At 32.5% G+C, this 17,116-nt stretch overlaps 1 protein-coding gene across 5 annotated transcripts in view; it reads right to left on the minus strand.

The window, feature by feature from the left end:
• The window catches only part of DPY19L2 (dpy-19 like 2), a 60,761-nt gene that overhangs the window by 20,468 nt on the left and 23,177 nt on the right, over positions 1-17,116 (minus strand). For 2 of the 5 annotated variants that reach the window (XM_074340993.1, XM_019726309.2), the window contains 7 exons: positions 15,917-15,994; positions 15,014-15,100; positions 11,755-11,814; positions 7,702-7,782; positions 5,577-5,678; positions 3,895-3,966; positions 2,365-2,411 (listed from right to left, as the gene is read on the minus strand). In XM_074340993.1, coding sequence (XP_074197094.1) covers positions 2,365-2,411; positions 3,895-3,966; positions 5,577-5,678; positions 7,702-7,782; positions 11,755-11,814; positions 15,014-15,100; positions 15,917-15,994 — 527 coding nt within the window. The remainder of the gene's footprint in view (positions 1-2,364; positions 2,412-3,894; positions 3,967-5,576; positions 5,679-7,701; positions 7,783-11,754; positions 11,815-15,013; positions 15,101-15,916; positions 15,995-17,116) is intronic. The other 3 variants (XM_074340991.1, XM_074340992.1, XM_074340994.1) reach the window with 3 other exon arrangements.

The following is a 17,116-nucleotide window of genomic DNA, read 5'->3' on the forward strand; positions in this document are numbered from 1 at the left end:
ACATTGGAGACAGCTAGAAACAAAGAGGGGCAAGAGCCATGGGTTTCAGCCATGGGTTTCAGCCACAGTGGTCCCCGGAGGCCTGCTCTGTGAGGACCCCAGTAGCTTTTGTCAGTGGAGACCTCAATGGCCCCCACAACAGCCATGGACTCCCTGCAGCTTTCACAGCAGAGGAGCCCACAGTGTTTGTTGGCACCGATCCCAGTGGCCTGCTGTGCAGAAGGCACTGGCTGGCACTTTTTTCCACTGAGATAACCAACAGTCATTGCTGCTGCAGATCCCCAGAGGAAGAGGTGGCTCTATTAAGTCAAGACTGAAAGAAACATGAAAACTCAAGAAAATATACGCAACCAAAGCAATGCAGTAATTTTCCAGCAACTGACCCAATAGAAATGAAGGTCTATGAATTTCTAGACAAAAAAAATTATGAAAGAAATTATGGGGAAATATTTTGATGATTTTTGATGTGGGGAAAGTGTTTCCAAGCAACAAATGAACACAGAAAATATATAGTTGCGACTGTATAAAAATTTTAAATTTCCATAAAGCAAAGATCATTGATAAACTATAAACTGATATCCTGGAAGAAACTACCCTGTACATATAATAAACAAAAGATTATTATCTGTAACATATCAATTTTCAAATGGTCAAGAAGCAATATAAATAGAGGACATATGGAAAGTCATAAAAGCTCCCTGGTAAAGACTTATGAGTTACTTTCCTTCAACCTATCAGATAGGAAAAGCACATGTGACAACAATGGCGTTCACAAGATGCAGGGAAATGGGCATTCTCCAATCTCATCACTGTAAGTTCTCAGTATTGATCAAATTATAAAATATTCATACCTTATGATCCACCCATTTCAAATATTCTAAATACTAAAAGAGTATCCAAAGATACATGTACGAAGATGTCCATTACTCATAGCAATGGATGTTACAACAGAAAGATAAATATAATCTAAATGTCTACTGATGTGGGAATGAATGGCTAAGTACGTGCTAGTCATTCATGATGAACCCTAAGATGTGAGACCATCACAAAGTTTGACAAAGATCTAGGCAGAGGCCCAAGACACACCGCTAAACCAAAATAAGAAGTGACAGAATAATAATACTATGATTCCATTTTTAAAAATACTGTGTTTTTATATGCGTTTTGTAGAGTGATACATAGAAAGCCTTTACAGTCAGCACCAATGAATATAGGAGCACATCTAAGAGAGGGGAACATTCTCTTTTCTTGATCTACTATTTTGTCTGAATACATTATAATGAGGTACTATTTTTGTGATTTAAGGGGCCGCCCTGATGCCCCCCCCACACACACACACACAGGGCTGTCACTTTTGGATATTATTTCATCACTAAGAAAGATCTCCTTATTTGAGTATCTTCCACCCATTGACCTCTTCCACATAACACCCTCTCAAATATCTGAGGACAGCTTCCATATACTACTCAAGATTCTATTTCCCATTTAAATATCCCAGGTCCCTTCATGCATTCTTTATAGTTTTCAGGGCTCTATAACTCTTTTTAGAATGTCAAGAGCTCCCTCTGAACAGAACAAAGTGGAGTGGGTCTATCAACTCTTTGGTTTGGGAACTATTTCAACAAATAAGATTCTACCATTTCAACAATATCATCCATAAAATGTAAGCATGGGGTGTGGGGTTCATGGAAACTCTCTGAACTATCTTCACAATTTTTCTGTAAATCTAAACCTGTCCTAAAAATATATTTCCTTAAACACAACAAATTTAATAACATATCTACACATATAGAATGTATTCTTAGTCAACATTTTCTCAGAAGAAAGTTTTCTTTACAATTTACTTCTCATGTCCTGTAGCAGTGTGTGATTTATGTTGCATTTTTCTTGCATATGTTTATGCCATAATCTTAGGGACTTTACTAAAACCACAAAAAATGTGGTATGACAAATAGTTGTAACAATAAATGTAGAAAAACGAATATTTTATGAATATTCAGAAAAACAAGTGATTATGCTTTCTCTGAAAGTTAAAAAAAAGAATCACTAAAATAAAACTTTACCTTATGTCTGTTTATTGACTTTAAATTCTAGTCATATATAAAATTAAACTAAACCAATTTAAATTCTGAATTAATTCACAAGTATAAATATCTCCAAAATACATAAAAGAGGCCCACATACATAAAAGAGATCCATAAGAATAATACATTCAGTCTTTTCTTTTAGAAAACATCTAAGTTTGGTTCATGTCTCTTTTCTTAATCATAATGCTGAAGTTTAATGTCCATTTGAAAAACTGATATTGTAGTAAGTTATTTAATAATTGAATATATGATTTAAAAACAACTATGATATAATTACCTTAGATAAGTGTTTGTAGATAAGACACATAAAATATCACGGAAAGTCTGTGAATAGAATCAAATCAATGAAACTTTTCTAAGAAATTATGTGACACTTAAAATGACACTCCTTAACATAAACACCCTCAGTAAAAAGAAGTATTTTCATTGTTAAAGTGAGTCCTCAGGAACAGTGTAGTCCCAGCTCTGCCCCAGGCAAATAATTTCTTCAAGTTATAACTTCCTCTAATTTAAAAAAAAAAAAGTGTTGAAGTAAATCTTTAAGGTCCATTTCAGCTCTAAAATTCTATCCACATATGTGGATAACTCCTTAGTAGAGTGTAAGTTTATATTTTACTAGGAGGAGGGTGGACTGAAGGTTGGGGATTGGTTTCCACAAAGGAGGCAGTGTCCTCCATGTATTTTCAGAGACTATTTTACCTTACTTAATCTCCCAAGTGAATGAGGAAACTAATACACACACTCGCTTTCTGTCTGTCTGTCTCTATCTCTATCTCTATATCTCTATCTCTATCTACCTAGCTACGCAGTCTTTATTCCCACTTCAAACTCCGGATTACTATAAAATTACTATGGCATATCTGCTTCCCTGATCTATCTCAGCCTGAAGTGACTGCTGCTATAGAAGGCATAAGAGCACTTAGCAAAATGTACCAGATGATAGTGAGGGTGGGAGACAGGGTGGCGTGAAGGGGAAAGTGGAGGCTAAAGTTGGTCAGAGAGGCTTTAGCAGCAATCCGATGAAACTTAAACTGTAAGATGAAAAAGTTACAGGGAACTTAAAATTTTGCACTCCTCATGATGTGTGGTTTATACTCACAGGTAAATGTTGAAAAATATAGTGAAATTTAGACTAATTTCAAATGAAATCTAAGTTTAGAATTTTTAACTCTTCTCATTGATTCAACAGCATCCTACATGGAAGATGCTCTCATTCAGATGACAGGAATGAGATTCTAGACATTTAGGCAATAAAAACCCTATTGAGGGTATAGTTAATAGAATGTGTGCATTTATAGTTTAAAGTTAAACAGTGCCACAGGAAAATCACACAATATATGCCCCGCTTCTTTTCATTCCCAGAAGTGATTTCACACAAGTGAAAATTTAAATGAACATCAGAAATATCCTTGAGATGAAAAATAAACAACAACAGGACAAATAAAACTGAGGAGTTTATATGGAAGCAGGAAGAATTTAAGCTTTAGTGGCTGCAGGCGTGGGTGGGTGTGTGTGTGTGCACGCACGCATGTGCAACTGTGTGTTTGCACCTGCTATATACTTAGTTCTTGCCACATAGTGGGCAACTAATACTTTTTTTTAAAAAAAAAAATAACTATATTTTCCAATGTGGCTTTCTTAAAAAAATCATGTAATACTAAAGAAAGATCTGAATAAACAAAATGTTTTAGGGAGGGGAAGAGTTCATCCTGAAAATAAGACAGAATTATGATGAGCTTTTAGCGTTAATCTATTCTAAGTCCTTATCTTGAACCCAAAAGCAAGTCATAAAAATTTTTAACAATACCTTTTTAAAGATAAAATAAGTAATCACCATAACAACTGGAAGCAGTAACGTCTTTGTATATCTTAAGGGAGTCTGAAATAAAACAAATTATTCAAAATTTATTTGAATTTATTAAATTGTACATTAATGAGTAAAAATCCATGTCAAATTGAGTGTCATAACAAAATTTCTTTAAAAATATCTTTGTCATTAACAGAATATATATCAACCTTCATGTTCTTATACAAGAATCAAATATATAAAAATAGTTACAGAAATTTAACAAAAGTTTTAATGATAAAACTATTAAACCAAAAATTAGCTATGTCTGTAAATTTCTCTTTTCTGGTTTTATCTTTCCTTTATTTGCATAATATTAAGTTGTATAATGTGTGTTTACTGATCACTGGACTGCAAAGTTCCATTATTTTCATTTGTGAAATTAGAACTAACAAGGATGCAAGGTAGCCTAAGTACTTACTGTAAGTATGAATAAGTATTGAAATAATATCGGCAGCTAAATAATTTTCATGACCTATTATTGTGACAGGGAGTGATTTACCACCATGTAAGTACATTATACATTTCCTGAAGGCAGGAACTGAGTTATTTTCCTCACTGCAGTTCTATAACAAACTGCCTCACAAGTGATTAGTGGCTGATGATGGTTTTTGAATGAATGTACGACTGGTTGGATACATGAGAGACTAATGTATGACTAGCAGTATACGTTTCTTGGCAACAGCTTGCTAAAAACTTTTGTAATGTTTGGGGTATTAAATGAAATTAAACTGAATTTTTTAAAAACCTAAATAAGAATTTGGATTTATTTGTCCTGAATGGTCCCATAACTGACCGAGATTATTAAAAGTAATTTAACTGTCATAACAGTAACTCACTGTGGATCATCATATAGTATGTTAAATACTCTCTCTGGATTATCTCATTTAACCATCATCAATAACTCTCTAAAATAGGGGCCATTGTTTACTGATTTTACACATAAGAAAACAGGTGAGGAAGGCCATATGGTAAGCAAACATTATAGTAAAAAAATTATAGGGTAAGAAAGTTGGGTGCCTCTCTTTTTTTGTTTGTTTTTTGTTTTGTAAGTTTAAAGTGCTTTGTTATAAAAAATACAATAAAACATCACATGCTTATTATAGAAAAGATGGAAATACAGAAAATTATGAAAAAAATTAAAATCTGTTATCCGACATTTAAAGCATAGCATTACCTTTCAGTTGCTTTGTTAGCAAACATATACATTTTTTTAAATTAGTTTCAAGTGTACAAAACAATGTAATAGACATTTACGCCTTTCACAAAGTGCTAACTCCCCTGTCCTAATCTACTGCCCTTACGATTCCATTGACTCTATTCCCTATGCTGTACTCCACATCCTGTGACCATATATATACTAAATTAAAGTTGACATTCGTTGTTATTCAGCTTCAGCCTCAGTTGTACAGCGCAATGATGAGGTATCTACACCATCCCCGAAGTGGTCTCCATCGGATACCCTACAAAATCTTTACAACATTATTGATTACATTCCCCAAACTGTTTTTCATATCCCCGTGGCAATCTTCGTGGCAATCCCCGTGGTTCTAAATGTGAATTTTGAGTTTCAGATTCAAAGGAAAACTTAAGAGCAAAAAACCCATCATACCTGTAGAGAAGGAAAAAAACAAAAAACATACCGCATTTTCCATGAAGTCAAATTCAGGCGCACAGGTGTAAATTAAAGTATCAAAATCTGTAAACCTTAAGATTCTGGCTGCTATAAGGTCACTCAGGCGAATCTGAAAGAAAAGAGAGTAAAACAAATTAAAATTATACAAATAGTTCTAGTTAATAACAACTTATTTGATGTACTAGCAATAAAGTCCACAAGACAGATAAATCCAAGGTTCATGGACGCCCCTCAAAGGAAAAAAAAAAGATAAAAAATACATGCTATGTGCTGAGTGAAAAAAACATGAAAACAAAGAGAAATATCAAGAGCAATGAAAAGTTGCAAGAGGTCAGATAAAACAGAGGTGGTAATGTAAAGGGTGAGCTAAAATCAACATTTGCTGGGCAGACACCACCATGCAGTTAACTATGAGTTTTATACTCACATCATTTGTCAAGAAAAAAAATTCAATTTAAGCCCTTTTACCAGACATTGTAAATCATGAACAGATTTTGTATGCATTGTCATTTTCAAAAAGCCTCATTGGTGACTACAATTTTTGGTGCTCCTTGAATTTTTCAGACATGCATTCAAGCAATTAAATATGAGAGCTACTCTTCATAAGAATTACAACTACACATACTACTTTGATATAGTTACTTGAGCTCCAATGCCTTTAAAACAAACACTACCAAACAAACCCCATGTAGAACTTGTATTTTCTACTGATTATTACCCACTGTCGGTGAGACAATTATTTTTCCATTGCATTCTCAGAAGGCCAGAAAAAAGGAAAATATTTGGTATATAAAAACCTCAATTCAAAAAATTTTACATGGATATAAATTATTTTATATCACGCTTATATAATTATCTGTGGTTTTCTTCTAGTCATGGTTCTCATTATCTACCAGTACCAAGGATAATTTAGAGTTTCCTTTATTTTTCTAATTCAGAGTTGGCCTAGTGACTAATAATAGTTAAAAAACACTTTAGTTTCAAGTCTTTCTCATAGCTGTCACATAAAGTCACTTAAAAGTACCAAGGGTGTGTGTGTGTGTGTGTGTGTGTGTGTGTGTGTGTGTTTAAAATTCTTAAGAGATGGGTTACAATATAAAGCAAGGAAAGAAAGAAAATAATAGACCAACTTAATAGATAAATAAATAGCTTAGGAGGCCTAAATAAAGTTGATCATAAAATATATACTCCCTAAAAAGGGAAAGAAAAAGAAAATGTATCAAACACACCAGAGAGCAGCAACAAATAAACATAATAAACCACTATGCAAAGCTAGCAGTAAATAGCAAATTAATCTTTTATATTTTAAAGTTTTATTTAATATGAACATGTATACAAGGTCAATTCTATTGGATAGTGATAGCTCTTAAACTTTTAGAGAGTAAGTACTATAATCCCTTGTTACAGCTAAAGTAATTTCAGCATTAGAGTCCCAATTGGATAGTACTAGAAAGGTAAATTTCAGAGGGTTATTGTACAATACACTCATATATGCTCATATCCATACACAAAGTGCTAAAAATCAGAAGTAAATTCATACATTGTTTTCTATTCCCTAATTTATTAAGTAGGTAATTATGTTTGAAAAAGACCATTATTTAAGGCATTAGCCTTATAACAAAAAGACCCCACATGTGAGGGACAAGTGGTCCATATATTTTCTAGAAAATAAAAAGATAGAGAACTTTTAACATTCTCTTTTTACAAGAAAAATCTTTAATATCAAATCACACCTTAATTGTAGTCCATAATTATAAACAAATAAAACTATATTGAGATTTTAAGAGTTTTATATTTCAAAGCTGAGTAGACTGCTCATATGTTAACATTTGCAATAAATAACATTATTTAAACAAATGATTACTTGTGTTTTAACTGAAATATAAACAAATACCTACTTAACATATTATTAATTTTTCCTAGAAGGCTCAGTCAGTGCTCACTGGTACATTGCTTCTTCATGAGTTGAAAAGGTCATTGAACTGCAAGATTGTAGTATTGACTCTGCCAATAACTAGGTTGGGGACCTTGAAGAAGGCACTTAACCTCAGAGGCAAAAATAGGTGGTTTCAAAGTTTTCATTCAGGTACATATTTATAGAAATTTTACAGTTTTAACTAGAAAGTACTTACATGGTCTGAGACGCCTAAGAGTTTAGATGTCAGAAATTTCAAAATGATTGTTCCACAAAACCAACCACAACCTTGAATTAGCTAAAAAATAAACAAAATAAATAGAAGTCAGGTACTATAAATTACCCAGTTAAAATATTCAATTGTATCAATAAATGGCATAGAAAAATTTTAGTCATGTGAGGTATATTAGTGATGAGGTCTAAAAAAGGATATTCCTACTGAAAATTGAATGCAGTTGACACGTGTGGCCCCCATAGTTTCAAATGGGAAGTTGGCTGTAATTCAGTTTTACCCTATAAGTAATGCATCGTTTATTTCTCTCTGCTTGCTTTCAAAATTCTTTTTTCTTTAGTTTTCAGAAGCTTATGAGGTGTCTTGGCATGGATTTTGTTGGGTTTATCCTCCTTAGGATTCACTCCGTTTCTGGAGTCTGTAGATTTATGTCTTTTACCGAATTTAAGAACTTTTCAGTCATTACTTCTTCAAATCCTCTTTCAGTCCCACTCTCTTTTTCTTCTCCTTGTGGAACTTCAATGGTACAAATATTAGATCTTTTGTTATTGTCCCACAGGTCCCTGAGCCTCTATGATTTTTTTTCCAATCTATTTTTCCTCTGTTGTTTAAATTGGGTAATTTCTATAGTTCTATCTTCCTATAGCACTGTATTGGAATTGGAGGTATAGTTATGAAATTATTTCATACATACAGATTTCATACATATAGATACATACACACATGAGTACACATACAGATACATACAATGAAAGGGTCCTGAAGAAAGCACAGACTGGTAGCAATGAGAACACTCAGCACTCAGATCTTGGTTTCTAAATACCATTCTACACTAAAAGAAACTGGGGGAAAATGGCTGATTCCAGAGCTGGGACAAGGCAAATAAAAGATGAGTCTGCAGCACCTTGTTGGGCCATAATGTAGGGAAGTGCATAAATAATTATGAAGACAGATCAAATGGGAAAAAAATCTAGCTTGAAAAGATTCACTATAGCCAAGTCTAAAACTGATATTTATGTATGATGTGAGTTCTGCAAGATAATCTTGCTATGATTACTTTGAATCTAAACATCAACTAGAGAGAACTGACATTATAGAGTCTTCCTAGGCATAAACATATTTTTCCATTTATTTTGATATTATTTACATCTTAACAATTTAAAAGTAATTTTCCCAAGCAAATACTGTATGTGTTTTTTTTAGATTTATTTAGATACAGTGTATTTTTTCTTCCTAATATACATGGCTAATTTTTAAATATATGTTTTCTGTTTGCTGCCAGAGAATAGAAATATAACTGACTTTTGAATATTAATCTTATATCTAGTGATATTATTGAATTCTTATAATTTCTATTAATTTGCCCGAAAATTATTTTGTTTTCTATGTAAATAATGTATTATAGTGAATTTTGATTCTTCCTTTCCATTCATTTCCTTCCTAATTTCTGTTATTTACTTTCTTGCTTTATTGTGATAGCTTGGACCTTTAATAAAATGTGAAAAAAATGTATTTATCTTGATATTTATTTTAAATGGAACACTTCAAATACCTGACTTGTTAAGACCAATGAATGCTGAAGAATTTTATTGGGTTAAGAAAACTCCCTGCTATTTCTACTGTACTGAGAGTTTTTGTCAGAACTGGCAGATGAGTTTTATCAAATTCATTTTCTGCATCTAATGTGATTATCATAAAGTATTTTCTCTTTTAATCTGTTAGTGTGATAATGTATATTAATGGATTTTCCAGAAACATCTTTGCATTCCTGGAATGGATCCAATTTGATGTGTGTGTGTGTGTGTGTGTGTATGTGTGTGTGGTGGCAATTTTGAGTTGCTCCTTTTCCTTTTATATTTTTATATCCATAAAGTGTTTTTAATCTAGGTAGAATTTTAAATCTATGTTCATGAGTAAGAACAGCCTTCCTCACACTGCCCTTGCCTGATGTTAGTATTGAGCTTTAGGTTGGTTACCAATGAGGTTCTGTTCCCCTTCTAGTAAGGATTCTCATCTCTCATGACACACAGTTCCTTTTGGGGTGTCTGAGTAAATTTTAGCATTAGCTCAGTTCATTAATTACCTTGCAATTAAAAATTCGAATCTCTCATTAAATACTGAATTTGCTCCTATTGAAGAAAACTATAAAGTAATTTTCATTTAGGTTAAAAGCACCTTGTTCAAGTTTTATGTTGTATTTATCTTTGCTAAAGATACATAGAAGCTAAAAATAGAGATGATTTAATACCTTGGAAGACAAAAAAAGAAAAAGAATCTTTCTTCCAACTTACCACATGATCGTTAAGAATATTAAAAATAGACTTTGATCAATCATAAGTGACAATTTTTATGTATTGTTTTACTGCCATTCAATATAAAAAAGCCCTTCCTTGTTTTCAAATTTTCCAATTATGACAGTAAGATATGCAATATAATCTTTATCCCACTACCATGAAAAAATTACTTGGAGAAATAAAAGGTGTTTGTTTGTTTTTTGTAAGAAAAAAAAAATTAGTTCACAAAAAGCATTGCTTTTCCTTTTGACTGTCTTCTGTGTTTAAAAAAAAAAAAAAAAGAAAGAAAGAAAGAAAAGAAAAGCAGCTATAAAAAGCCAGAGTATCTTTTGTGTTGTTTAGGTGACTACCATGATTTGTCACTTCTTTTTGCAAGAGACTGACTATATCAATTATATCAGTTTCAAAATATAAATATAAGCTGAACAGCCATTGTAGCTCAACTTTTCTCTTCTTAGAATTTTGTTTCTTTGAAATTGAGGTGAAAACTTAGGTTAACTCTTATTTTTTCCAGTCTAAAACTGAAATAACACAGTAAATTTTCCTTTGAGCACAGTGTTGGCAGAATTTCCTAAATGTCCATGGACTCTGTTCTATTTGTTGTCATTTTTCGATAGTTTGTAATTGAAATTTTGACTTTCTTTTGAGTTCAGTTATTAAAGAAAAATCTTTGACTTTTCCATTGATTTCTTGGTTTAATCTTTAAGAAAACAACCATTATCATTTTTTCTGAAGTAAAATACACATGTGTATGTGTGTGTATGTGTATATATATATATATATATATATATATATATATATATATATATATGTGTGTGTATATATATATATATATATATATATATATATATATATATATATATATATATATATATATATATATGAAGGGTCATGTCATCCAATAACTTAATGTACAAATATTTCTACATTTTCACTATAAGGAATGGGAGAACACTTCAAACAATGAGAAACTGGCAATTAATTCCTTTTTTCCTCTCACATTCTGAGTAGAAACCTACTTACCAAAATTTTTCCTGTTTTACCCTATCAAAGTATAATATGTAATCACATAGTTATTCAATATGGCATGTTTTATTTTTTAATAGAATTATATCAAAGACCCAGAGAAAAAGAAGGAATGTCATCTGCTGAGAGTATGATAATTAGGAATTGCAGTACCTACCTAATAATAAACTTATTTTACTTAGAAACAAAACACACAAACATAGAAGTGACACGGGCCACCCATTTGTGTATTTGGGAAGAAGTCAAACAAAGATTAGGTAGAGTCTAAGTTGAAACAAGAAGAGGCTGGGAGATTGTAGGGAAAAATGTTAGAAGGACAAAAATACTAGAGCCTCAAGTTGGAAGCAGAAGGGAAGGTAGATACTGGACAGATATGGAGAAAAGAAAAAGGGAAAGTGGGGACAGAACTACAAACTCGGTTATTTTGAAGAGAAGGTTAGTAACCTAAAGAGAGAAACCCCAGGCAAATAGAAATTTTAAAAGCACGGTAGTAGGTATAGCAGAGAGAACAGCAAAGAAGGGACTGGGGGTGGTGCTGAGACAGACGCCTGCATTTCTTACACATGCCCTGTAGATGTTACTAAAGACTATTTCCCACCTTAAGCAAGTAGCTATTTATAAAATCTATTAACTCTACATCATTTTATTTTGAAGTATATCATCTTACTCAGCTTATAGAAATAGTCTGAAGAATTGCACTAAAAATGTTGAATCTTACCCAAAAGTTGAGTTCAGAAACTCCCAATCTTTGAAGTTTATTTCTCTTTAGAATTATCACCTAAAATGCATATGATACAAAATAAAACAAATAAAATGAATATTTATATGTTATATGAATTATATGTTTCAAAAATTACACAGCCACCCACTTCCATCTTGGCTATCACCAGCCATTTTCCTTCTCAATTGTTAATTTTTCAAATTTTGAACATGGCAAAATTCCCTTGGGGTGAGAGTTAAATGCTTTGTGGGCTAAAAAGTTGCCTCTAGAATCAAGTTAATTCTTCACTGAGTTACATGAGATGATTTTTATGCAGGGCAACTCCTCTGAGGAGGTACATGTGTGTGGGTAGTGTATCCATGTAAGTGCATATGTAAGTAACCCAGCCGAATCAGTGGTCTAAATTAACATGAAAATCCTTCTTCTCTAAACTCCCAAATAAAATATTTTAAAATGTTTTTTTAAAGGCCTAACTGAACTTTAAGAAATAAAAGGAACGTTGCAGATGCCAGAGAAAAGAAGGTGATTTAAAAAAAAACTAAAGTATTAACTAGGAGGAAAACTATGGCCGTCTTTAAGGAGGATGGTAGAAAGAGGTTACAACTATGTGTTAGTATAAAAATGGAGGGCAACAGAAGAGCGCTTGGAATTATGAAAGGTAAGAAACTGGAATTGAGTCTCATTTATAAAACCAAGGTCCTCAAAAACCATACCTCAGGGCTATCAACAGAACGTTTATATCCCCCACCAAATTCACGTGTTGAAACCTTAATCTTCAATGTGACATACTGGAGGTGAAAAGTTTAGGAGGTAGTTAGATCCCGAATGAATAGGATTACTGCCCTTATAAGGAGAAACCTGAGAGAGATCATTGCTCTCTCCACCATGTGAGGATACAACAAAAGCATTCATCTACAAATCTTCTAAGAAGAGAGCCTTCACCAAGAATCAAATAGGCTGGCACCTAGATCTTGGACTTACCAGCTTCTAGAAATTTGAGAAATAAGCCAACCAGTCTATGATAGTTTTGTTATAGCAGCACCTCTATCTACCATTTTCAGTGCCCTTCATTTGTGTAGAGTCTTACTGACATGTAGTATTATATTTCTTCCATCTGAAGGACTGCCTTTAACATTTCTTTTAGTGCAAATCTGGTCATGAAGTATTTATTTTGCCTTCATTTTTGAAACATATGTTTGCTAGGTACAGAATTATAGATTGACAGTACTTTTTTTAAAGGATTTTTAAAGATGTTTAACTGCCTTTTTGCTTGCATTTTTTTCTTATGAAAAATATCTACTGATAGCCTTACCCTTTGTTCTTCTATATTTAACATGTTTTATTTCTTTGGCTGTTCTTAAGATCATCTCTTTATCACTGATTTTGAGCAATCTGGTTATAATGTGCCTTACTATACCTGTCTTAATTTGAGATTCATTTAAATTCTTCATTTCGGAGTTAATAATTTTTATCAAATTAAAAAAAATTTCTGGCCATTATTTTTTCAAATATTTTTCTACCCCCTCCCAGTTTCCCTCATTTAGATACGTACTCTACTTTTCCTCTATGAACTATAAATGAGGGACTGGAATATCATCATTTTGCCTCCCTATTGAATTAATGGATCTGGCACTAAGAATTGATGGCTGCTATCATAAAAAGAGAAGCACCAGACATTATGTGCCACCTGATGAAAGAACAATACTATAATAAAGGGATCAAACCTAAACCTGTCCAGGTTTTAGATCCAATTATTAATATATTATAAATGAAGAAGAAAAAAGATTTAAAACTACACCGTGAGGATTCAAAGAGCAAAATCTGGACCATATAGCCCTCTACATATTTGATTACCTAGACTCTTCAACCAATATATTTCCAGGGAATGAAAGTAGGCAGATGCATAAGAAACCTACTGCTAAAAATAGAAAGGTAAGTAGTTAAACTATAAAGGAAAGCTAGGAGTGATTACCATAGTCAAGATGGTCATCACTGTTTTAGAGCAGTGCAAGGGGTTATAATTAGGGCAGGCTGGTTGGGAAAGTTCTGATTTTGACTTGATAGTAGTTCAAGTATATTTGTCAAATAACAGTCCCTTAATCAGTACTTATCAGTACTAGTCAGTGCTCTCAGTACATAAAATATATTTTTATGCAGGTTTTTATATGTTTATATTTCAAAACACAAACAGTTTTCTTAAAAAGAGGTGGATGAGCACACTATTACAAGTTATCTACCTTATAATACTGAAAAAGTTTGAAAAAATATTGGAAAGAAAAAACCCCATGTCATGGGGGAGAGAGAGAAGTGATTACTTATTGTGAGGCAGAAAAACAAAAGGTGTGGGGAGCAAAAATGTTAAAACACAAGCGCTATCCCAAAAGATTCAATCAATGCACCACACACTGAAAAAGTGCTGTATTTTGGTATTACTGTGGTTGGTGTCATTCCTAATCATTGTGGAAAGAGAATACCCCAGAAACATTCCATTATAGGTTTTGGCTTATGAATATCGTAAGTGTGACTACAAAGCAATAAAACTGATTTACTGAACCACCGTTCCAACAGTATATCCGAATGACTATTATTCAATGAAAATAAGTCACATGAGGAGACTATACACTTATTCCAATTATGTTGCCATTGCTTAGAACAGTTTGGAACTCCTTTTTCTAAACTACTTTTAAAGATAATTTAGTTATGGGTGCAAGTAAGTAGATCTTATTACTTTAATGTCACACCATATTTTGATCAAGATCGCTATTACCCAGCCCAATCTCCTGCCTTACTCACAAGACTTTGGTCGTTTCCAAAAATCAAATCCACCCTTGGAAGATAAAGATTTGCCTCCATTGAGGATAGTGAAAAGAATGTGCCAGTTTGTAAAGGCAATTCAGAGGCATTCCAAAACGTTTCTGAGCAGGGGCAGTATTGCTGCAGTAAGTATTTAGCCTACTGAAGTCACTTAGAAATAATTAATTTTTACCATAAATTATGGCATGTTTTAAAAGTAAGTCTTCTTACCTAATGACTGTTTTTTAAAATATTTACTTGGGCATTGCCTTAAAAAGGTAAACTTTATACCGTGTTGTTTTACAAGGATGAGATAGAGAATAGGCGTTATTTGGGAAAAATTTATTCATGTGAGTAATAATTAGGAAAGGGCCCTATTTATTCTCCTAAACCTGTGTCAGGTGGGTTACACCTGCTATTTGACAGGTTTAAAAGAATCTTCATGAGCTTAAGAAACACTTACCCATATCATTAACAAAGATGAAGAATAATAAGAAGATAAATACATTGGGTTTCCAAACATCAACACAAAACAAAGGAGAACTGAAATCTGAAAATTGAAAAGAAACAGACGTTTTATCATTATTAGATATATATCAGAATGCATATTTTGTCTACAGGCGTATAGTGACTTCTAACACAAACTTTATTTGCATAAATAAGATTAATAAATAGATCTTGGACAAATGACAATAGGATTGCCACACGCTGACAGGTTCTAAGAATTTTCAACACCATAAATTTTGTATAGCATAATTTAATTCTTTTTCTCTATCTGCTACTTGGGCCAAAGAAAATGGGAAAAAAACACACACCAAAAAGCACTGTTTCTATTAATTCAATAATGGAATGATATAATAAGAAATACTTAGTTATAAGTATTAATCTTTTAATCTTATTTTTGTTGGACTACTTGAGCATTCCTATCACTAATGATGCTTTATTTTAAGTACTTATCAGAAGATATTTATTTTTATGTTCTTAATGAAGAAGTATTTGGAAACTAAGACAAAAACAAAAATGCAAAAATATAAAATTTACAGTGTCATATTTATGTACGGTGTTAGAAATTTCAGGTCTCAGGGAGAAAAGGCAGTTTCAAAAATAGTGACAATAATAACAAATAAAACATAAAAATAAAAAAGTTTTGGAGAGTGAAAAACATCTATACTGTAGTTGAAAGTATAATGTTACAATATGGTATCTATAATGTACATTTCATGTTTACCTTCTGAATATTATCAAAATCATACATATTGAATACTTCCTGAGAGAAGGTAACCCGTAAAACAGAATCACTTCTGTTTTATAAACCCTGAGATCTTATTTTAATATTTGACTTATTTGTAAATATGAAAAATGTTACCATGTTCATATAAATGATCTTCTGAAATTTGTTTGGCTCAATGTACCCCACAACATACATAGGAAATAATGCGGATATCTAAAATAAAAATATAAAAAAAGCAAAAGTGAAAAAAATGTAGACAATAAACACTTCACTATTCATCAACAAAGTAAATATAAGGGTAGAGTAATGTTTCTAATAATGATAGCTAAAGTTATTTCAACCAATCTTCTCACTGACAATTAGAACAGCTAGGAAAACATCTGTATGAAAGCCACAGATTACTAAAAAGTATTAGGTAGCTAAGACCAGAGGAAAGATGAAAATCTGCAGTGATGCGCATGACATTTTGGGCCACTTTTCTCCCAAAGGAATCTGCCAATTCTAATAGTAGCAGATGCCTGACAGTTGAGTGGCAGTTGAGAGATTTCCACAGATTCAGCAATGAGGTCACACCAAGAACGAGATTCCTGCTAAATCCTCAGGCTTCAGTTTGGGGCTTCAAAGGGGTATATACTATAATTAGAACCAGGAATCAAACAGCCTTCATTCAGAAAGACTAAAGCCTACCTTTGAATGATCTCATTCTCTGATTGCGTGAGAGTGATTCAAGATTGTTAGTACCTCTACTTGTCTGCTGGAAGCAAATTTAATCTGGAAGATGTTAATACCAACCTAGTCTCAAATTAACTATACAATTGCTCATTTACAATGTCCAACACCACATCAAAACTAACTAGATATAGGAAGAGATAAGACATGATCACAAACACAAAACAAACAGATCCATAAAGAATCTAGTTTAGAGGTCAGCAAACTTTTTATGTAAAAAGCCAAATAGTAATTATGTTATATTTGGAGGGTCATATATAGTCTCTATTGTATATAGTAAGTCCTCACTTAACATCATTGATAGGTTCTGCAACTTTAAGCCAAGTGACACATAGTGAAAGCAATTTTATCATAGGCTAATTGATAGAGGTATGGGAGTCAAATATATGGTAATGGAAGGAGAACTGACTGGGTGGTAAACACACAACACAAGAAATAGACTACATATTAGAATTGTACACCTGAAACATATAATTTTACTGACCAATGTCACCCCAATAAATTTAATTTAAAATTTTTAAAAATTAGTTTTTAGTATATTTTGCATACCAGACCTTTATCAGGTATGGGTTTTGCAAAGATTTTCTCACAGTCTCTGACTTCTCT

The sequence above is a fragment of the Rhinolophus sinicus genome, linkage group LG09 (genome assembly GCF_036562045.2).
Source record: "Rhinolophus sinicus isolate RSC01 linkage group LG09, ASM3656204v1, whole genome shotgun sequence".
NCBI classification, from domain to species: domain Eukaryota; kingdom Metazoa; phylum Chordata; class Mammalia; order Chiroptera; family Rhinolophidae; genus Rhinolophus; species Rhinolophus sinicus.